Consider the following 23,432-nt stretch of genomic DNA (forward strand, 5'->3'; position numbering starts at 1 on the left):
ATCCCCTGAGTCTGGCTGCATTTCCAGAAGTGCCCCCTACACGCTCTGGGACATCTCCTGGGATGCCTGGCACTAGCTAAGCACAGCTGAGGCTGGGCTGGCCCAGGAAGGAGTTGTGCCTTGAAGCAGCCCTGGACCAGGAAAAGTCTGTGCTCTCCAGGGGTGAAAGGGGAAGGGGAAGCACATCACAGGAGTGCTCCTAATTAACCCGGAGATTAGCTCAGTTGGTTAGAGCCTGGTGTTAGAGATGCCAAGGTTGTGGGTCCAGTCAGGTTCAGAGTTCAGTCCCTGAAAGGGCCATTCATGGAAGAGCTCGACTTGGAGGTCCTGGTGGGTCCCTTCCCCATCAGAATATTCTGTGATCTGAAGAAATGCTTCCATCCCTGCTGAAATCCTGCCTGGCATGGCAAGAGAAAAGCACGTGGACAGTCTGGAAGCCTGGACATGAGGGTGGATCTGTCCACACCCAAGTGCCTGGAGATAACGCTCAGGTGACAGAGCTGCTGTGAGAAACCAGGAGCCACCAGGGAGGCACTTGTGCTGTGTGAATAATTACACCACTGGGGTTGCCCGAATTATCCTATTCAAACAAGAAACCTTCTGTGCACCCCAGGAGAAAGGGATGCACAGCTGTGGCAGCAGGAAAGGGAGGATGGAGGTGACATTCCAGCAGGATACAGTGAGTGGCACAAAGAGAACCCCAGACTGCTAACTAACCAGAGGAAGGAGGGCACAGAGTGCAAGAGAGCCTGTTCCTCAGCTGGTGTCCCTCTGTGCTCCCTTTCCCAGTGTCCTGGAGCCCTGAGAGCCCCTTTCTGGGGCAGGACGGGGGGAAGATGTTGCCATTGACGCTCATGCGGCTCCGGCTCTGCAGGGACAGGCGATGCGGGGAAGCAGCGGGGATTCATTTCTTTGCCCCATCTCAGGCAGCAGCAACAGGAAATCCAGGAGCTCTGTGAAATGACAGGGAGGGAGAGAGAGTGAAGTCCCCTTGCCTCGACTGGTGACGTCTCTCCTTCCTCCTTTTTTTTTTTTTTTTCCTGTCCCTATAAAGAATCTCGGGCTCGCATCAAACTTCCCGGCGAAAGCCACGCGAACCCAGAGGGGTGTGGGGAGAGGGAGAGAGCAGCACGTCCGGGGGTCCGGCCATGCCCCAGCCCCGCTGCCCGCCCGGGCACCGCGCGGTGCCCCCCGGCAGGTAGAGCCAGGTGGGGCCGCGGCAGCTCCCGCTGCTCCTGCCCTTCTGGAACCCAGAGATTTGTCCCTCCTGCCGCCCTCCGCAGCACCTGCACCTCCCTGGATAAATACATCCAAGAAGAGGCTTTGCGGCGCAGCCACCTTATCCCAAACTCCAGGCAAAGGACTGCCGGGAGCAGCGACTCGCTGAGTGGAGGAAACTTTTTGCCAAACTTTTTTCTGGTGCTTTTGCTTCGCTTTTTAACCCCTTGTGTTCCTCAGCACCAGCCAGGCGGGCTGGGGAGGCTTCTGAGGCAGAGCAACGCTCCCCTCAGGCACCCCAGGGATTAGAGAAACGGGGGGAAAGGAGGAATAAGGTTATTGTGGAGAGGGTGGGAAGAAAAAACTAAGAACTCGCACCTCGAGAAGAAAGGAAGGAAAACACACACCGCAGCCCCAGGATGAAGCAGTGAATGGAAAGAACAATTTAACTGGAATCAACAAGTGGGAACTTCTGCACGCCTTGTCCTTTCCCCCCTCCCTTCCCGCTGCAGCCCGCGGGCTTTCACAAACTTATTGCTGGAAAAGAAAACTTGTCCCGGATTGCGGACCTCGCCTCGCACGGGATCCAGAAGTCGCTGGCAGTGGCCCCGGCGATGCTGCCCAGGCCGAGCGCCGTCCTGGCCGTCTGCGCCCTTCAGGGGCTGCTCCTGCTGCACGGTAAGAGCCGGCACTGCCCATCCTCTCACCTGCGGGGCAGGGGGCACGGGCAGGGCGGGGGCGCGGACCCGCCGCTTGGGTCCCGCCGGTGCGGTCCCTCGGGGGGCCTGAGGAGAGCGCTCCGTGACGCTTTTTGTGCTTTTTTTGAGGCTGTTTTGGCTCCTGCGGAGCCCCGCCGGCCCGAGCGGCCCGGGGAGGTGTCACCCACCTCGCACCCGCAGCACCCACCGGGCAGGTGCCGCCTTTGTGCCCCCAAACCCACCCCTGACGCCTCAGGTTTCACTTATTTAACATATATATTTCACATATATATTTCACATGAAAACTGATCTTTGAAAGTAAAGGTTAAAAAAAAAAAAAAAAAAAGAGAGAGAGAGAGAGAACTCCTTGAAGGTGTTGCTTGCATGGCTGATGATTTTTTTCCCCTCGAGGTTTGGACACTTGGTTAAAAATAGCGAGTTGCGGGTATTTGCCAATTTGTGGCTTTTTCCCTCGGTGTGGGAGGGTTTCTGGCTGTATTTGGGAGGGTTTCTGGTTGTGTTCGATCGTTTGAGGCAGAGCTGAGGTAGAAAAGGCTTGGAAAGGAGGAGCTGTGGTGCGTCTGGGAGTTGCCCGGGCTATCCTGGTGTCCTGGGCTCACGTCAGAGCTGTGGGCAAACCCCGATTCTCTTTGATATTCCCCTTCTTATCCTTTGATATTTCAGTTTTCATTCACATGGTGTTTCTCTGCTGCCTTCCCCTTCTCAGCACAGGTGCCAGGCTAGATTGCCCGTTCTCCAAAACTCATTTTCCTTGCAGCAAACGCAGTGTCCCCCCGGATTTATTCCCGATTTTCGCTGATATCAGAAAAGCCAAGAGGCAGGTTAATGAGATTTAGAGGAGCTTTTCCATCTGCCGTATGACTTTTCATTATCTCATTAAGCATGAGGATTTCGCTGGATTACTGAGCCATTCATTCATGACGCTGCAAATTGTGTAAGGGAGATGGTCTGTTGTTTACTGGGGAATTCCTTCTGACAGAAAGGCTTTTTTATTATTTTGGATAGGGAATGTATTTCACAGCACACGGCTGTTGCTGCTTTAGCATATTATAATCTTTTCACAGTTAAGAGGATAGCTTCTGGAAACACTGGGGAGCATCACTGTCCTTGATTTTCTTGGATTCATTCGGGGATTTAATGTATTCCCTCTGCAGAAAGGAACTGATTGGCAGGCACCAGCCCCAGCGAACTTCACATCTCCCCTGCAGTATCTTCCCCACAGCTGTCTGCAGAATAAATAGCTAAACCTGTGCTCCAAAGGGCTTGCCCAGCTTTTCCAGGAAAAGCTGAAGCAGCAACTATGGCAGGTGGAAAGGACCCCTCACCACAGGGACACCTGTGATCTGCAGTGCCCGTGTAACCCCAGGGAAGGTGCCCACATTTAACCCCAGGGAAGCCATCCTGTCCCACACCAGACACCAGCACCCACACCTTGAGCTGCACCTGGCACTGCATCAGGAGCTCCCAGAGCCCTGGGAGGGTTCCCACAGCATGCTCCATCTGGCTGACACGTGCAGGAGCAGCCAGCTGCATGCTACAGGAATTCCAACGCCTGGATAGGCTGGAGAAGTTGCCCATAGAAGGCTTGTCACCAGATATCCAGTGTGGATTTCACAAAGGCATAAATCACCACGGAATCCTGAGGATCACTGAGGGATAATAACAAATTTTTGGGGGGTGGGAGGAAACGTGGCTTGCCACGAGTGATCCTGAGGCTGCAGGGTGGAGTGGAGCACAGTGAGTTTGTTACTGAGGAGCTGGGGCAAAGGCAGAGATGCTGCCCACGTTTCAGGGCTGCTCAGGTCCTTACTCACCAGATTCCTGTCCTAGTAATTTTGGCCCTAATAACCTTGGAATTTGGTCCAGATTCATTTTCCCATCAGTGCCAGGCACAGAGGAGGCCAAGAGAAGGCAATGCCTGCATCCTGAGACAAAGGAAGGAACCACATCCCTAACTGTCCCCGTAGGCAAAGAGTGATGATGGACTTGGAAGCAGCATTATGGATGTCAGAGCCCTGTCCATCATTAGGGAGAGATAACACATTAGCACAGCCTCTGGGTGCCCTAATTAGGCTGGAAGCCAATGTGAGACAGGGCCAGGAAGTCTGAGGATTCTGGATAGCACTGATGCTCTGGAGGCATTAACTCCTCAGCCACCCTTCCCTCCGAGTTCACCTCCAGCAATGAACTCAATGAAACTCTGCCTGACGTGCCAAGGCCTGGGTGTGTCCTGCAGGCTGGGGGTCAGACCCAGAGTTAGGCAGAGTTGTGCTGAAGAGGCTGACTCTGACTCAAATCCAAACAATTCTATCTGCAATGCAGATAGAAGGAGAGAGGCACAACTGTGAGAGCTGCTCAGGACTGAGGTATTAACTCGTCAGACACCTTGTCCTCAAAGTTCATCTCCAGCAATGAAACTCTGGCCTTTAAATTATCCAGCACAAAGGGTGGTCTCCTTGAGAGAACTCCTGACTAATTTGGTGCTTTCAGCAGGGGGAAGAGACCATACAAACACCGTCCCAATAACTGCCCACCTTATTATAAAATACAGCTTTAAATACATCTTTAAGTTTCCTAGGACAGGTCTACGAGTATCATTGAATTTCCACTTTCCTTTTTCTTATTACACAGCTCATGTTCAGCTCCTCAGAGTACTAGTTAGGGTCTTTCTGCTCAGAACCTTTGATGTAGTAATTACTGTGCAGATGCCAAAAGCTGGCCCCCGTTTTAGGTATGGAGTGGGATGGTTAATAATCAGCCCTTTGAAAAACAATCTGCAGAGAAATTGTTACATGAGCAACACCTTAAATTGTGCATGAAAAATTTAGTATCTTTTACCCCCTGACATTATCATCAAAAAGGTTTTCAGTATGTGAGCAGTCCAAGGAACTCTTCAGGTACTGGGATAAACTCCGTGGTTTAATACTGGGAAGTATTAAAGACTGAAGAATAAAAATTAGGTCCTGGCCAATCCCTTTGAAATTAAAGCACGTTTGAAACTGAAATTTTTTGTTTGTTTAATTGTGCAATGTCTCCTACAAGTAGAATATGCTGGATGGGCAATGTAGCTTGTCAACACACATTTCAAGTTATTCAGTTATACTACATATGAGTAGCTGAGTCAGAAGCTTCAGGAGCTTGGACTCCTCCTGGTTTTCCGACTGGGATGGTCCCTGTGTGCAGCTGGGATGAGGGTGGGCTCAGTGCTGCACACTGCAAAGTCAGAGGCACCGAGGGGTGGCTTTGGGGGCTCCCCAAGGCAGTTGGTGCTGACCAGTTGAGAACGGGGGGATCTGACAGGACAGGCGGTCGAGGGGTTTGGGTGAACCAAAACTGTGTCTCTTAATTGGTGTTATTCCTAGAGAGTTGCTTTACTGTGGGAAAAGGTTATAAAAAGCAGAGAAGCCTTTTTTTAAGATGGTGATATATGAGCCTCCTGCTGAAGCTGCCACATTCAAAACCAACTGGAAATCTCTTTACCCTAATTCATCCATTTAAGGCAAGGAAAAAAATGTGAGGTATTTCTGAATACTCCCTGAACTTCTAAAAAACAGCACCATATCCAAAAGAATACTGGGAACACCAACCAGATTGTTTGTTGAAGGTTTCTGTTATAAGAACTTTTAATATTTCCTTTGACAATTATAAAAAGGATTTATCTGTGCACATTTCCCCCCATTGGTCTGCTCCTACATATAGATGTGAGTAAGAGCAACAGGGTTATCTCTGTCCTTTCACACATTCCCTGAATTGTTCATTTTATGATGGAATATTCGTGCCAAGCTCACTCTACTGCAGTTTGAAGTGATATATCAAGTTGGGCTGAATGGAGGATATTTATGTTGCTGGTAGGTTTATGCACCAGGGCAAAAGGTTTCCAAGCACAGCAGGAGATTTCTTAGGTACAGTCAGTGGTAGGTGATCTGTGCTTTTGGTAAGTTTGTCTTCCAAATTGCCAGCACAGTTTGAAGGAGGGTGAAAACCTGCCCTATGCCAGATTTATGCAGAGATGAGACACATCTTTTGCTTCCAGAGACACTTGCAAAGTATATGCAGCGAGGGTCACTTGATCATCAGCAAAGGACAGGGTGAACAAAGAGGCTGCTTTCAGTTTACATTGCAGAACAGCTTTGGGGGCAGCAACAGCAACCTGCATTTTTTAAAACTGCACAGGAAATTTCCAGGAGGCAGCGCTTGACTTTCAAAGAGAGTCTGAGAAGGACAGCGAAGCACAGCCCTACCAACTTCACATGCTCAGCCTGATACTTCCTCTATCAGTCCTGCCCCACCTTTCCTTTTCTCCCTACACCAGCTTGATGTCACTAGAATGGGAATTACCAGTGGAAGTAATCAAAAGGTATTTGGAGTATCTAAACAGGAGCTAGGAATGAAATAAATGTGTCCCTGGTGTTTTCCTCCAGAAAGCAGCTCAGATGACTGACAGGACATGGAGGTTCTGAGTGCCAATCAGGACATTCCTGTTCCCTTCGGGAAGAGCATCTAACTGTCCTCAGTCACAGCCCCCAAGAAAAACTGGCCACCCAGATCAGCTGGCACAGAATATGTGTAACAGAGAATGATCTCCTCACCACGGCAGGCACTTCTTTAATTTTCCTTTTTAAGGCCACAGAGAAAATAGGAGGAGCTGCCGATGCGAACCAGCCAAGGTTGTTGTCTGGAAATGGCATTTAGCAGAAGTGCCTGCTCGAAGCTTGCCCCAGGGTGCAGGACTGGGCAGCAGAGAGCCTGCAATCACCAGGGGCCAGGCAAGGCTAGAACAAACCACCTGCACCGAGGGGCGGCCTCAGAGGCCTGTCCTGAGCTGCTGCTCTGTGGGGAGGAGGAGGAAGGTGCAGGAGGGAGGGGAGCCTGATCTCCTGAGGCCGTGATGAGCAAAACTGATGGCTGCCCATTTTGTGCGAATTCCTCGCTGCTGAGTGCTGGACAGGCTTCCAGAGGCTTTGGAAATGTAAGCAATGAATCCATGTACTCAGAGAGCTGAGCTGTGCAATTGTTAACTTTTGTATTAGTCTGTTACTAACAGTGTAGCACAACTATGCCTTCTGATGGATGGTGAGTAAGTCTGTGAACTGCTTTATGATGGAGAGTGAGTAAATCCGTGGGCATCTTTATGAGTCACTCCAATACCCTCATCTCCAGCTCCTTGGATTAGTCTGTCTTTACAGCACATACTTTTTGTCCCCACTACATCCTACATCCCTCTTCTGCTCTCCCCCCATTTCCTGGATGTCTCCTAGACTCCCCTCAGGGCTCAGGATTCCTTGAATTTTTACACTAGAGAAAGCCAAGAGGAATTTCTCAGCCCTTCCACAACAGGGATCTGCACAGTCTCTCTCCTCTGTCCCAAAACGAAGTTTGCCTTTATAACTGCCCTGGTGTAGAAGTTTTTGTCAAGCCAAAGTGGGGCTGCCTGAGACCTGCAGCTGAATCTCTCATTTTCTTCAAGCACATGCACAAACTGTTCCTGCTGCACTGAAGTTTTACAAGAATTAATTTTTTCAAGTCTTCCAGTATCTAGAAATGTTGAAGGAGTCTCAGCATGGTGTGTGTGTGTAACCAGTGTCCAGGGCTTTGGTTGTGGCTCTGAGCAGTAAAGCTTTTAGCACTGAGGAGCCCTTGAAAGTGCTGAGCAACAAGGAAAGAAGCTCATCTAAGCCTCTGAGTGATGGAAATCTGAACAAGCCAGTTTTCCTTTGTGCCCTGCAGGGAATGGCAAAAGCATATGGCCCCCCCCAGGTTTCAAAATTCAGCCAAAAACTAAACTCAGGCCCAGAATGTAAAGGAAATATATGGACCAGCCTTCTATTTTCAGATCTCTTGCCTTTGTCTTCTGCATTTCCACATAGGTTTCCTTAGATCTTCCTGTGTTTTTCTGAACTGTGGGAACATGATTGCCAAGGAAGTGGAGAGGGAGTTTTCAGCCCTGCTGGGATTGTTCTTGATTTGAGGGTCAAGGAAGCTTGACCTAGTCATTACCTGTTCCATTTTTTACAAAATCCCCCTGAATTTAAACCACCTCTGCCAAAATGTTTGCTTCCTTAGAGCCCACAGCTCAGAAATTGCTCACCTTGGATTATTTCTTGCAGATACAGTAAGGTCAGTTGGCAGGAAAAGCACCAACCACCGTGGGGCTACTTTGCCTATTCCTCTGTAGCTGTGAGTAAAATGGGGCTGCTCACAGGGGTACCCCACACAAACACACAAACACAATCTGGGAGGCAGCCATCCTGTTTGCTGTGAACTCACAACTCATTAGTGAAATCAGTGCTAAAAACAATCTTTTAGGAGTTAAAACAATTTTCCCCCCAGTCCCCAGAGCGTGCAGGGGTGATGTGAGCATGGGGCCTCCCAGAATCCCAATTCTCATCCTCAGTTCCCTCCCAGCTACTGAGGAGGGCTCACTTTGGCCCTTTGCAGCAATAGGGATCATACCTGAAAGCTGATCCTGAGCCAAATTTGGGGTTGGGTTGTGCAGGGGTTGGTGTTTCAGACCTTTACTGTGCAGATACCTAATATGATTTTCCCCTCTGCTTCCTCACTTATTCTGCCAGCTGCCCCAAGTGGCTCCCCCAGGAGCCCTCCCCCATGCCCCCACAGCAGCATTTGGAAGCCCCTGGTGTGGGCAATCCCAATCACAATAGCCTCCATGCAGGAAATGCCTGCTGGAAGAGATTGCCCGGAACCCTTCGGCACAGGAAGGCGCGTGGGACCGCGTTTGAAAGGAGGGAAGTAAAGCCCTGTGGATTATCAGTTGCAAACCTCAAGGCCTCTGTCTTTCCTTGCAGAAAAATAAATCCTCCAGGTGCCATGTTGTTCAGCACTGGGTCACTGGGTACATCCCCCCTGTGCTTAGGGAAGAGCTCCCACTGCATCCACTGCTGTCTCACCCCTCAGTTAATGCTGCCACTGATTTGCAAGGGTGAGGGAATGATGAGCTTCCACTGCTTGGAAGCACGGGGACTGCTTTGCTTCTAAAGCCACGAGGAGTATCAGTAGAAGTGACACTGCAGCTCACAGGTGTGGGGAGAAATGCTTTTCCCAGATCTCCTTCTGGATGTACATGAGGCAAGGAAGTCGTAGGAGCTCTTACTGCATGACACAGCAGGACCGAGCTGCACAGTGAGCCTGGCTGCTTAAAAGGGTTTTGTACTGTTACAATTAAAGGATGATTCAAGTGAATGTAAACAATGATGTCAGCCTGAGAACCTTTTAAACACAATTTAAGCTATTACATGGTGTGAAGCAGAGAGAATCAGGTAACCTTTTGGCCTGCCACATTTTTTCTCTGCAAATGGATGATGTCTGGATTATTTTCATTTCGTGTCCGTGCACTCAGGGCAAGCTTTCCCTCTCAGTTCCACGGGTTTAAAGCTGTGCTTGGCTGAAGACAATGGCCTGTCTTTGAATTGTCCATTGTCTGACCGAGAACATTTATTTTATTGTAGTTGTTTACACACTCCGTGGTAGAATCTGAGGGAGAAAAGGACTGACTGAGAGCTGCTCCCTCACTGCCTTCACAGAGGCGGCGATTTTACCAATCTTGCTGGAAAATCCTGATTTGTTTCACTGTGAGGAAGCAAAGCAACCTGCTTGCTTTCCAATGACGAAGGGAACTGTGGCCCTGCAGCAACACCCAGTTGTGTGAGGTATCACACCAGGCAAGCCCTGCTGCTCTTCCCGAGCGCTCTGCGCTCACTGCACGTTGGTTTGGGCTGCACAGAGCCCGCTCTGCTCAGCCTCCTGCAGGCTCCAGTGCTCGAAACAACCTGCCTTTAGTCTTGGCAAATCTTCTGTTGAGTAAGGATGCAGTAACAGCAAAGGCAAGGGAACAGGCTTTGGCCTAAGAGGAGTTATCAGAGAGAGTGATTAATCCCCCAAATCCCGGGTCAGCAGGAAGGGAGCAGACTGTGCCATGGGGAGGGACTGCCTGGGCAGAGCCTCCTCTGGCTGGGAGCTCCATGCACTTGGCCCACCTCACTTTGAAAGTGTGTTTCTCACAGCTCATCATCCCACTCAGTGATGACTTTTCCAAGTCTAATGATACCATGGGTCTCTGGGAAAGCAAAGCCAGCGGTTACCATGAAGCCACTAATGATTCTGTGAACAGTTTTATTACTTAATCCACTGATACATCAACAAGGAGATAAACAGTGTGATGTATTTATAGGTTTGGAATTGCTGCAGGGTTTCTAGGCTGTGCTCCCACTTGGACTGTTTTCTCATGGCTTTCCCAACGAGCCAAATAAACATGAGCTTCACTCCCCGGGTCAGTTTGGGCAATATTACCCTGCTCTAATGACAGGGAAGTGCAGGTTGGAACAGAAGTCCCAGTATGGCATGACTCCTGGGGAGGAGGAACTGTCTGGGAAGGTGAATTGGGGAGAACAGGAGGCTGCTGAGCAGGGCATGTCAAGGGTTCCCCCCACCTGGCTCCAGTTGTACACTACAGTCCCATCAGGAAGTTCTGTCATTATGTATACAAGGCTGATTTATTACTATTATTATTATTATTACTACTGTGGAGACGTGGAATTATTCTGATCTAGTCTATTTATTCAGATCTACGGTATAAATTAGCCACATACTTTGCCTTCTTTATTGTTGTCTGCTCTGTATTTGAAAAGTAATGTTCAAACCTACATGGTGAAATGCAATTATTAATTTAATTTAATAAATCATGAAGTCATGTGCCTTCTTCTGGTGAGTGAAATTGCTCTCTATTGAATTTTGTGCATAACTTTGGTTGACTATTGTCATTAAAAAGAAATTACTAACCTTATTTCCTATCTGGCATGTCAGAGCTGCTACAGAATATCATCTAGGGCAGGCATCCACAAACAGACACCAACATCTCACAAGCCTGTAAGTGCAGACTAATGCTCCCAAGAGAAAGGTTTTCCTTTTCCTATCCCAAGAATATGTGCATAATTTGTTTTAACATTCTTCACCACAGTATCTTCAGCTTTCTGGAGGGTTTCTGGCAGAAGGACAAAACAAGAGGAAAGGAGACACTTTTGTCTGGATATAAATCTCAGTTTTCATTTGCCAAACCTGTCCTGCACTTAAGAGAAAATCAGGGCAGTAAAGCTGAAAATTCTGTGCTCAAAGTGAGATTACTGGAAAAGCTAAAGCTGAGCTAGTTTTGATTTCCATGGAGGAGAGTTGGCATAGCCACAGTTCACGGCCATTTGTTCTTCCAATATCACAGTATCACTGTACTTTAAAACATTAATGCAGACTTTGAAATACTACCTGGATTTGTGGTCTGGCTTTGCAACTTTGACATCCTGCCTTTCTGCCTCCCTGTGCCTGGGACAGCCCTCAGTCTGCCCATCTGACCTAAAAATACTGGTCTCAACATCTTCCTGATTTAACTGCCATTTTTATTAAAAATCCTGCTTTCAAGATAGTTTACACTAAATAGATAAGTGGCATCTTTCAGAAACAGGCTTGGGAAACCAGGGTTAATCATTGTAAGGTAAATGACTGGTGGAGATCACCTTGTTGGTGAACCAGCCCCTTTCCTGAACAGAGGGTCAGGTGTAATCTTTAAAGATGAGTATGAGGGAGATGCCAAAGGCTTTGTTCAGCGACTCTGGGATTGCTATTACAGCTTCTGGACATTTCTGAGAGAGTGCTTGAACTCTTTCAAAGTGTTCCTTTTGCATCCTTGGAGTAGCAAAGAGAGTTAATATTGACATCATTAACACCATCACCACTGTGCTTCAGGGTAAACACCTCACCTTGATGAATCAGGCAGCTAAACCTTTGCAGAGCCGTTTTTTGGGGCTGCTGATTCTTCAATTCCCAGACTGACCAATATATCAGGTCTTATCTCGTGTCACCATGAGTCTTCTTTAATTTAGAGCTAAGCTGACCAGATTTAAAAAGAGAGAGGAGAGCCCAGAACAGCCCAATTCCTTTAGTCATCTTTCCTGTTTTAAATTCTTTCTGCTTATCTCGGTTCTGGTCTTCACATCTGCTGGTAGTGAAAGCAGAGTAGTGACACTTGGGTGTGGTGGGATGTAAGCAGAGTATCTTGGATGCTGATCTCCTTGCAGGGTATAAGATAAAGGAACTGAGAGGAATTCTCAGCGTACAGAGGGCAAAGGTCTCCTTCACACTCCTCAATTTAATGGTTGGAGTGATGTCCTATAGTGTGTATTGTACTGCCAGCCTTTGAAAGGCTGCCTTTCTGTTTTGATTCTATATTGTTCTAAGTTAAATGGTAGGAAAAGAGAAATTGCTGCCACCACAACATTCTCTTATAGGTCTATTCATTATAGATCCCAAGAGGAAACTGAGGGTTCCCCTGGACAATGGGCTGATATACAAACGAGCATACATTAACTTTCTGTGCTTGTATAGTTCATTTGGGCTGCATTTCCTTTACATTCTTAGGAACATGAATTCAGGCATAATTTGGTTTGATGTCTTCCTCTGCCTTGAATCACTGCCTTGTTAGAGGCAGAGGCCTGACATGGAAGTGCTCTGGGCAGATGTGATGGTGCACTGAGGGATGTTCCTGCAGTGAGTGGGAGCTCCAGGAGCAGAGGGGACCAGCCCAGGGCTGTGGAGGTCTGGCTCAACTGGCTGGGGACTGCTGGTCAGGTGCTCCAAACCAAGGCTCTCAGGTGGGCTGGACATGAACCATGATGTTGAAGTCACTCCTCTTTGGCCCTTTAGCAAACCCTCAGGGGAGCTCACTTGGGGCACAGCTGCGATGGCTTTGGCAGCATCGACTCCAGCACAGGGGCTGCAGCAGGGTATGGTGGGGAACAGCCAGAATCTCTGGTGGGGGGAATGGCTGAGGGAATTCCAGCTGTGTCCCCTGCACAGGTTAGTGTGGGCACTGCAGTTTGAGGGTGCTCACTCAGGCCTCCTGCTTTGGGCACTGTGTCCCTGCACTCCTCTCTGCAGCACAGGTGTGTTCTCTGCTGTGCTGCCTCTGCACGTCAGGGGGATTAGCACTGCCCCTCCTCCCTGCAGGGATGGGCCGATCGATGTTCTGAAGAGGAAAAGCAGCTCAGGAACTGCAGTGGATTTGCTTCATCTTTCACTGCCATCACCAGAGAAAAAGCCATTGGAAGCTGCAAGGATAGGGAGGCATTTAAGGTTATCAGGATTAGGACTGGGATGCTGTGATAGCTTGGCCTGAGCTGTCAGAAATCAGTGCAGTGATGCACAGGGCTTGCAGGGCTCCCCTGTCCCTTGAATTTCTTCTAATGTGGTACCTCCCTCAGCCTCTTGGTCTGCACAGTGAAGTGCCTGTGGCACACACACACACACTCACACACTGGTGCAGTGTCACTCCAATTGCATCTACATTCCAGGAAGCCTCTTGGTTTCATTCTGTCTGTGTCTTCTGGCACACAGACATTTGCAAAGCTAATTTGCAGCCCTGATCTAATGGATTCCCCTGCTGAGTGTCTTTTACAGCTAAAGGATTCCAGATTGAGAGTTTGTTCTCATCTCCCCTGAGCACATCTATGCTGGAGGTACTTCTTGGAGAGCTGGTTAATGAGCCTGGAGTGTGACTGGCTGAGGGTTTGTGCTGATGTTCAGGAGGAGTTTCCCCTCTCCTTGGAGCAAGGCAGCCCTCACACACCTCCAGCCCCTTGGCTTTCTTGCTGCTCCCATCCCAGCAGAAATAAGGTGATTGTAGGTATCAGGCTGTGCAAGGGAATACTGGATTTATCAGAGCTGGGAAGCCAAAGGAGAAACCCCCCTCTCCCCGAGCACACTTGCACACTTCAGGGAGGAGGAGAGAGCTGCAGTTGAGCATCCTGCAGCAAGGGCTCAACATACATCCCTATTTCCTCCTTGCCCCGGTGGCCACCCTCAGAGGACAGGACAGTGCCCTCCACACCAGATACTCACTGGGGCCATCTCCCTGCAGCTCCTGCAGACACCCAGGAGAGCCCTTCCCTGGGGATCCTGGAGCTCAGCACAGACTGGGAGCCAATGTCCTCCAGCTCTAATTCGAGTTGCAGGTGCCTGTGTGACCTTAGGGAAGATACTCATCTGTCTCAAGTTTCCAGCAGCATAGAACAGCAATCACTTACCAACCCCACAAACATGTTGCAAGGTTAAATCCTTTTTCAGCCAAGTCACCCTTCATGTCAGAAATGCAGACTGACTAATTATTATTATTATTATTATTATTATTATTATTATTGCCATTTTGGCTTTCTCCTTCCTCAGCCACGGATGTTTGGCTATGACAGCTGCACCTGCCAAACCTACAGCTCAGGTTTCAGTGTCAGTATCCACAAAAAATATTTTTCATTATTGGATCTGCACCCCCAAAGGCCCTCAGAGGGTGGGCAAAGCCATGCAGAAAACACAGAATACACACACACAAACAAGGCAACCCCTTTCACAGACCTTCTCAAACCTCAATACCAAAGCTCAAACCTCAATACCAAAGCCCTAATGCTTATATTAATATATTTGTTAATACTTTGTCTCAAGGAAGGGTGGGAAGAAGGACAAAAAGGAGACAATGTTCCTCCTTGGAAAGTGTTTTGTTTTTCCCAAGCTGCAGATCTTTAAGCATTTACTCTAAGCACACATTTCTGTGTCCAGAGGGTACAAAGACATCTTGGTAGGACAGCAGCCAACAGGACAAGAGGAGCCCAGATGGGGTCAGTGCTGGGCCTGGGCACTGTGTAGGGTCAGGGTTAGGGTCAGTGTTGGGCCTGGGCACTGTGTAGGGTCAGGGTTAGGGTTGGCTGGGTTTATCCATGACACTCATTATGATTTCCTCACCTACCCTGTAGCAAAGTACTTTTGTGAAGCCAAACCAGAAAAGCTCCTGAACTCCTTCAGCTTCTGTTTCAGTTATACATGACCAATTATTATTTCTCTTTTCATATGTAGTTAAGCCATCAAAAAAAGACTAAATTGTTGAAATTACTGAAGTGCTAGAAAGTGGATCTTCCATCCAGGCTAAGCTAGAATTACAATTGCCTAATCTCTTACTAAGCAGTTTCACTTAAAACTGAACAACCAAAATGAGTGCTCACTGGAATATGCTGTGCAGGCATTTTAATTAGGATGGAGATACATAGGTAAAACAAAATTCCTGGACATTATCAGTTTTCATGGCTATTTTTCTATTTGTCAGCTGGGGCAATCCATTTGCTGTGAGAGCTGCAGTGCTGAGGGACGGTATCTTTATGCTCAAGAGCAACATATTCCCAAGCATGTTGTCTTTGGCATGGCCAGTATTTTATCTGCCAGAGCCAACATTAATGAAAAATTCCTGCAAAATTCCACATTTCAACACAGCAACACTCTGATGGGAATAACATTCTCTTCTGACCCCGTTCAAAAGGAGGTATCAGGCAGGATACAAATAGGGAGGTATTTGGGTAGTTTGTGCTAGGCTTGTGGGGTTTGCCTGCCTTTAGGAGTGATCTCAGCACTGTCAGGCTGTGAACTCCCCATAATCCCTGCACCCCAAGTCAGCATTTCTCAGAACAGATAGGCATGTGGCCAGAGCCCCTGGGCTGGTGACACCAAGAACTGCCTTCTCCTTCTGTGGCACAACAGTCTCATCTCTCTGAAACACAGTTTTGCAGCAACTCATGAAGGGAACATGTCGGGGTAGGAAGGGGTTTCCCCTTCTGGGAGGATGCTGGTTATGCCATGAGGCCTTTTGACATGGGGGTAGGATTTATGATCCACGGTAGATTTGTGATCCATGGCAGTGGATATTGGCCTGGATGGTTTGCAGTACAAGGGCTCATCTGCTCCTTGCAGCAGACAGACTGCAAAACTGAGAGCGAGTAAATGAAGCTGTGAAATAAAAGCCCAAATCCTGAGAAAGGTGGCCTTAAATCACTGTCACCAACTGCAAAGTGACAATGCAGGGAAATGGAAGGGATTCATTTACTCACTTTGCATGAATTGAGTTCTCACAGCCGGGTTTTCCCTCAGGAGGTCAGAGCACCATGTGTTGTGAGCAGGGTATTTCTGGGATTCACTGCCACGTGGGCTGTGCCATGTAAGGTAAATCACTCATTTGGGCAAGACAAGAGCCACCCCGAATTTCTCCTTCAGTCCCTTCACTTGAGCCTGGCACAGCCAGACCATCCTTCCTGCTCTGGAAAGGCTTCTCATCAAGGCAGTCCCTACGATGTGGGCAGGACAGGCAAGCCAGAGCTGGGGGAATTGTGGAAGATCCCAAAGTAGGAAAGAGAGGCCATTGACAGGACACCGCTGTTCATGTGCTGTAGGTCACTCAGAAAGCACAGAAATAAGTGAGCTTATCAACAGCAAGGAAAAGCCCATTTTTCCAGCCTCTCCGCACGCTGTCCGAGCTCAGAAACCTTCCTGCTACCTGCACTCTTGGACCAGAGCAGAGGGCAAAGGAAAATCAACACTTGCAACTCCCAGGCCTCCAAAGCCAGCACATTCCACACATCCACACTCGACAAAAGGCAGGGCCAGCAGTGTAATTTATTCCCCACTGTAGTCAGAGCCCATGACAGAGTCTGCTATTGACTGTCTGTCATGCCCTGGGGACAGGAGGGAGCCTGACAGTGCGCAGATAAGAGCAGGTGCCGATTCAATGCTGTGATCCAGCACATGGACACAGTGCTGTGTAAATGCTCTGCTGCAGCCCCTGGAAGGTCCTCCCTTGCCAAACTCTCCCTCCTTTGGAGATCTGTTTACCTGGCAGTGAGAGCACAGCGTGTTCCTCCTGTGCAGACGCTGTCTGTGACGTGCTCACGCTCGGAGCTGCCACCTTTATTTCAGCTTTAGAGGATGCAAAGGGAGGGGCAGGTTCTTGCCAATCAGACTTGCCTAAATATTTATCTCTGAAAAAAAAAAAAAAAACAGTTTAGTTGCTGGATTTAGCCCAAGGTTGGTTCTGATGAGAGACATCAAACACAATATACATGAATCAGGGACAGCACATCTGGCATTGCCTGTGTGCTGTAGGAATATAAATAAAAGAGGCAGTAAACTCCAGCTGGGGAGTTATTTGTACTGCAACAAGGCTGTCAGCTTCCTAATATCACCAGCCAGTGAGAAGAGGGTGCTGTGAATCACTTAGGGCTGCTCTGGGGTCCCCCTCTGGCATGTTCCCTTCTTTTTGCATGAGGGCACTCAAGACTGATGGATCATAAACACTTTTCTGAAAAGGATTTGCAAGAGGGCTGAAAAGAGTTGCAGGCCAAAGTGGGCAGCGCTGCCAATATTTAGAACATTTCTCTGACACGATGATCTTTTATTTTTGGAAGTATCTGATACAAATGTTCTTTTCCTGGAAAGAGTCCTTCTCCTGCCCGCTCCCCCCACCTCCCCCAGAATGCTGGTGCCAGAATTTCTGCTGCAGCTTCCTTGCTCCCAGCCTTTTCCTGTCCTAAATCTCCCTCCCCTCTCTCCTGGAGATGGAGGTCCAGGTTGCCCCCTGCATTGTTCTGTGGGTCTGGGAGGAGGCAAAGGGCAGCACCCCCAGAGCAGAGGCACCCAGAGCTGCTCGGGATGGCAGTGGGGGTCCCCAAGGGCTCCCAGCTCATCCTGGCACCACGGAGGAGCCCTGGGAGGATGTGCCACGGGCACCCTGATCTTCTGCCCTCAGGATTCAGAGTCCAGTAGTGCCTGTTACTCCATGGCTCTGCAAATGGATAAGCACAACCTTTCGGTGGGCAATGAAGACATGGACAGAAGCCTTGGAGCTGAGGGTTCAAAAAACTGCGATGCCCAAAGAGTCATTTTGATCACTTAAAAGCAAATCATCATGCAGAGCAGCCATGGAGAGAGGCTTATCACTCTACCCCCCTGATTAGCCCAGGACACCATTTTTAGGAACTGTAAAAACAGTGGAGGTCAAATTTACCATGGAGGGCAAGGACCAGTGATTCAATTTTCCTTCTTCTTTGTAGTCACTTTTCACCTTGAAGAACAAAAGGGTCTAAAGTCAGAGAACGTTTATTCTCGAGTCTTGCCAAAGTCTTTTCTTTTTTAATAAACCATCGCTAAAATCTGGGCCCATTGCCTTGACAAAAGAAAAGAATATCTTTGTGTACACTTAGGAGACGGGAAAGAGCCTGAGCCAGGCCTGGTCACAGATAAAGGAATTCCGGACATTATTCCTTGTGCTCCTGGGGGTTGTGACATGGGATTTCCTCCCGGAGTGGTAAATAGCACTGCAGTTGTACAGCAGGGTGGGGCCAAGGAGAGATGAAAGTTCCGAGCAGAAGGACAGGCTGGGTGCCCAATGAACCCCTGAACGGGCCGAGGGTGCCAATCCAACCCCTCCCAGGGCACCTGCCCAAGGCTCTGCCCTCACAGGCTTCCCAGGGGCTGCAGGTGCAGAGCTGGGCTCTGCTTTGGGAGGAGCAGCTCATGGCACAGCCATGTCTGGTTAACTCCTCAGAGCAGCCCAACATCTCAGTGCTTGTCAGCACCTTACACGTTCCTCCCAGATCTGAGGGAGACAGATGGAACTTGTGGGGAAACGGGTTTGTCTTGGGATGACTCTGCATCTTTGCTGCCTTCTCTCAAAGCCTGACAGCCTCTCACTGCACGCTGGGGGACACTGGGTGCCCATCCTGGCCTGGAATGGGACCAGAGAGGGTGGCCAGGGCAGGATACCCTTGCTGACAGCTTCAGGAGGAGCCTCACCCAGCTTTGGAACAAGAATTAGGCAGTCGAGGTCTTTTGCTGAATCCTGCCCTGGATTGGGGTGAGAAGTTTTTAAGAAAACAGAAGAGCTGAAGCTGCAGATTTTATCCTGTTCGCATTTTAAATCGAAAAATATTCAAATTTGTACCTGGATTAGTTCTTCTGTTGGGCTTTGCACTAAGGAGTCACCAAAGTGAACTGATTTTGCAGTGCTGGGTCAAGGCAGGAGGGGGAAGGAACGTGACTTGCTTGGTGAGGGAGACAAGAACATCAAGCTGGTTTTATATTTGGATCTGAATACAAAGCGATTTCCTTTCCTCCCTCTTCCTGTGGCTGTCCTGGAGGGTCACCAAGGCCTGCAGCTCCTAAACCTCCCAGTCACAGCAGGGCTCCATGGGAAGGGCAAAGGAGATTTGCCTGTTGCTATTCTCCAAATCCTCAGGACTCAGGTCTTCACTGACAAACGTTCATTTAAGGAATTATCAGTGGGACAGACTAATTCACATATTGAAGAGGTTTGCAAATAGCAGGTTCCTACAGGAGCCTTTTTATTGCCTTCTGTTTTATTGATGGAGATCTGGATTACAGCTCTGTAATCCTCCTACCATGTAACAACACACCTGCAGACTTATTTTCCCTTTAAACTACAATGGGGTCTCATGCCAGCACAGGGAGGCACTTGATAAAATTTTAAAGTCCCACTTGTAAACTTCATGCAAAGTGGGAATGTCAAAGAGATCGAACTGCTGCTTCCAGCACAAGACCAGTTTGGATCTGCTGTGAAGGATCTTGTTCCACTGGTGAATAAGACACCCAGGAAAGGAGGTCGAAGTGATGGCTGCACTCAGTCCCCACTGCATCTCACCGCCTAAGAGCTTGTGTCAAGAGGGTTAAAGTCCTACAGGACACATGGAAGACTCTAATCAAATTCAGAACTGGAGAATTCAAAGGAAAAATGACAAATTTTCCTTCTTTCCCTGTGTCTCCTCACCAACCTCCCCCATTTTTCTGAAAACCGGGGAAAAGAGAAAGTTCCCTTGTTGACTGTGGCAATAAAACAACACGTCTAAAATTCCTGTTTAGCTGCTCTAAGGAACAACAAAGCTCAATGAATCACACACAGAATTACTCATTTTCAGATGGTAAACAGGTTGTGCTCAGCCCTGGTACCTCACAGTTGTGCCAGGCTGCCCAGTGCCCATCACTGCTGGCTGTGTTTGGGGGCATCAAGGGAAAAGCCATCGGGAAAACCCACCAGAATCCAGCCCTGGGATTGCACCCAAACATTGGCACCTTTGCCACGTGGCTGTGGGGCAGTAACAGCCCTCACACATCAGGAGAGTGCTGTTATTGTAGGAACTGGCTCATGTTTTCCGAGCCCCGTAACACACCGCTAATTCAGGCTCCTTTGATATTCCGCTGCAGTCACATCAAACCTCTTCAGATGAACTACATTTTCATGGCCAAAAAGCCAAACAAACAAAACCAAAAAAATAAACAAGAAGAACCCTTTTAGAAACATTTTTCTTAAAAAGCTAACCAGATCTAATACTCGGGTTAGGGACCTGTAGTTTTAAAACAGCTCAGATAAATCAGAACACCAAAAGTGATCTGCTGTCCTTCCTCCCAGTGGTGGTGCAAGCATGGGAGAGGTTCTGTTTCCTCACAGGAGAAACTGTCCCTTAATTTCAGTGCCAGTGCCCAGTGAGATGATCTCTTTACATGGGCCTGCAAGGAGGAGCCAGCCCGGGCTCAGAGGACTGTTCCCACTGCACAGATGTTCGCATCAACACAACAGCTCCTGGGAATAAGGTTTGCAGGACTGGGGCTTCATTTGCAGCTCTTTTTACTCCCAAACAGTGTTTTTTTTCCTCCCAAATCTGCCTACATCCTCTGCCCTTGCACTAAAGCCCCAATGAAATGCCTCACAATTTTCCTAAATGCTCCCTTTATTCTTATGGCTCCTGTAGGAACCACTGCTATGCAGTTAATGCTGTGCAGTTGTTTCTACCCTAAGACCTTTCAGCCAAGGGTTTACAATTTGGCATCTGAGGTCTCAGCCTGGAAATTCATCTCTGTTTTTGTACTCTCCCCAAGAGTCTGTTTTGAATTGATACAAACATTTCAATAGCTTTAAAGAGTGCAACAAAAAGCTCGGGCTCCCTTTCCAGCTGGAAGCCAAGCGCGTTTCTTTGCCTCGAAGTATTGCCTGTTGTTGGCTGCAGCACTGACTGGTCTCATCTTGGCTTGGCCATGCAGATCCAGGCATCTGTGTAACCTTATGGCACATCCAGGAAAAAATAAAACCCGCTTTTCCTTGCTTTTCCAGCCATTCTGTTTGCCTGCAGTGGGCGTTGCTTCCCCCTCCTGCCCTGACCCACATCGTGCACAAACACCCCCCGTTCTCAGGGGGCACTGAGAACCTGTTGGTTTGCTGCAGCACGTGGAGAAATCCCTCAGTACCACAGTTCACATCTGCCAGACCATAATTCATATGCAGTCCCAAGAGCTTTACTGACTAATCAAGACAAGAGGGAACAGAACTCTGAAAGGAGTAAGAACCCCAGCAAACGCTGGCTCTACCTTGATAAGCTGTTTGTTTATTCTGCAGTGTCTCAGATCTGGATTTCATTACTGGGATTAGTCCTCTGAAATCTTAGTGCAGCAAATCAAGGCTGTGTGTGTGGATTCAGGATGGAAGGAACATTATTAATTGCCTAGATTTGCATTATTCTTTCATCTCCCACCTTGGTGCTTTTCTCCTCCTGAATCCAAATGGTGACAATTTTCTTTCTTGGTGACACCAAGTTTTCATTCTGCTTTCATTCAGTGCTCACTTAACTTTCATGATTCTCTTTTTTCTTAGTCATTTTCATACAGTTCTGTATTCCTTCCCAGGGCTTTTGGATTGCAAGACGTAGTCAGGAGAGAGCTCCAAAACCAGGAGCTGCTTTCATCATTTGACTGCTTTTAGAGCCCATATTTGTTGATTTTGTTAACTGTCCAGCACAACAACTAATTTTATTGTTCAAAGGGCAACTGGACATTTTGTCTGTCTATAGGAACTGCAATAAACTTTTGGGGCAAAGAGGTGAGATTTTTAGGAAAAGAAAACCACAGTGAGGTTGTTTCTCCTCTGAAATTGATATTAAAAAAAAAAAAAAAAAAAGAAACAGTTTGGGGTTTTATAAAAAACCCCCAGCTTTTCATTACAAAATTACACAGTGGCAAAGTTCAGTGTAGAAAGTGGCTGAGTGAGACGCAGTTTTCCAGGCAAGGTTCTCCAGCCAGGACGGTGTTTCCGGTCACAACCCGACCATGCCATGACCTTGTCACTGGGATACATGTGTAGGATGCTGGAGACACCACGTTCCTTGGTGGAATCAAGCCTCTGGATCTGTCTCCCACTACTGGGGGCTGCCCTAAATAACTGGCTATTTTTAGACGAGTCTTTTTCTGTTGCTGCTTTTCATAATAAGCAAAACCTTTGAAGGATTTGTGTTTTATCCCTATGCACAAGAGGAATTAAAATAAATAAATAGACCTTAAATATTTAGACATGGAGAGGGAAGAATTTCCTGCCCAGCTTCAGCTGAGCAGCGTAGGTGGCTTTAATGGGAACCGGGGCTGCTCCCGGGTACCTGGCAATGTTTGCTTTTCTTGGAAGCAGCTGTGCTAAAGCACCTTTAAAAGCAGGATCCCACAAAGCAAAGCTGCTGTTTCCGGGTCGCTGTGCAATCCTCTTCCCCGTGCCATAGTTTTTGCAGATGATGAACTGATCTGCTGTGATCTAACCAACATGCTGGAGAGGGGATCACTCCAGCTAAGGGCCTGCAGCAGCATGGGGGGCACAGCCAGCGCTCAGACCCGAGTCCTGGACGTGTCTGACCCTCCTCAGTCAACCCGAAGTCAGGATCTGGCAGTAAAAAGCCAGCCTGGCTCTGGCTACCACACCTGGGTTATCACTCACCTGCTGCCCCTTCTCTGGGCTGCTCCCAGGCACCAGTAACTGCTTTCCCCCCCTGACCCTCAGCAGGTCACTGAGCCGAGCCAGGAACCTGCGGGGACAGGAGAGGGGAGTTTTGTCAACAGGCAGCCATGCTATGCAGACTTGATAAATATGTGCAGTGCTAATTCGAAGCAGATTCCTGCCTTGCCACAAGCAGAATTCCTCCAAACCCTGCCATCAAAAACATTATGTCACAGCTGTGGAGAAGCCTCCCAACCAGGGGAGAAGCTGGGGTCATGTCAGGGGAGCAGTGCGGTGGAGGCTGGAGGGAAGTGATTGAAGGCCCGTTCCACAGCCTGGTGGAGTTTGTCATTAAGAAGGATTTCACAAGTGATTTGCAGCCAATTCCCGGGGTCGGATTGGTACTTTCCAGCTTAATGCAAACCAGTGAGGAAACCAGCTCCCAGACCCAGTTAGGCCAAAGTACCCAGGGAGGCTGCAGTCCCAGGATAACACTGCCTGGGGCTGTGGAAATGTAACTGAAACTGGGATTGGGTTTAAGGAGATCGTTAGGTTCCCTCTCCCCATCTCAGCAAACAGCTTTTATCTTGTCTCCCAAAATAGCAACCTGCTATCCTTCAAAACAGACCTAAAAAAAGAGGGAAAGCCTCCTGGGACAGGCACACGAAGCCGACAGAAGTGGAGCACGGAGCTGATCGAAAACAGATTCCAGTGTCAAGTCCAAAGTCAGCTCCAGCCCATTTCTTCTTAATGGGTGAAGCTGAGAAACTGAGAAAACAAAGTAATTACCACCAAGCAGATTTTACTGACACTGAGCATTTCCACGTTTGTGACCCGCACAGTCCCAGTATTTGATCGAATCC

The 23,432-nt window shown here is 48.5% G+C and overlaps 1 protein-coding gene across 3 annotated transcripts in view; it reads left to right on the forward strand.

Annotated features, from left to right (window-relative positions):
- Window positions 1-1,183: 1,183 nt before the first annotated feature.
- LOC114062430 (vascular endothelial growth factor receptor kdr-like) overlaps window positions 1,184-23,432 on the forward strand; it is a 122,363-nt gene continuing 100,114 nt past the window's right edge. For 2 of the 3 annotated variants that reach the window (XM_027893813.1, XM_027893815.1), the window contains exon 1: window positions 1,184-1,896. In XM_027893813.1, coding sequence (XP_027749614.1) covers window positions 1,833-1,896 — 64 coding nt within the window. In that variant the 5' untranslated portion in view covers window positions 1,184-1,832. The remainder of the gene's footprint in view (window positions 1,897-23,432) is intronic. The other variant, XM_027893814.1, reaches the window with a different exon arrangement.

Source organism: Empidonax traillii, unplaced genomic scaffold, assembly GCF_003031625.1.
Source record: "Empidonax traillii isolate 1590-97213 ecotype Southwest subspecies unplaced genomic scaffold, ASM303162v1 scaffold407:size753175, whole genome shotgun sequence".
NCBI classification, from domain to species: domain Eukaryota; kingdom Metazoa; phylum Chordata; class Aves; order Passeriformes; family Tyrannidae; genus Empidonax; species Empidonax traillii.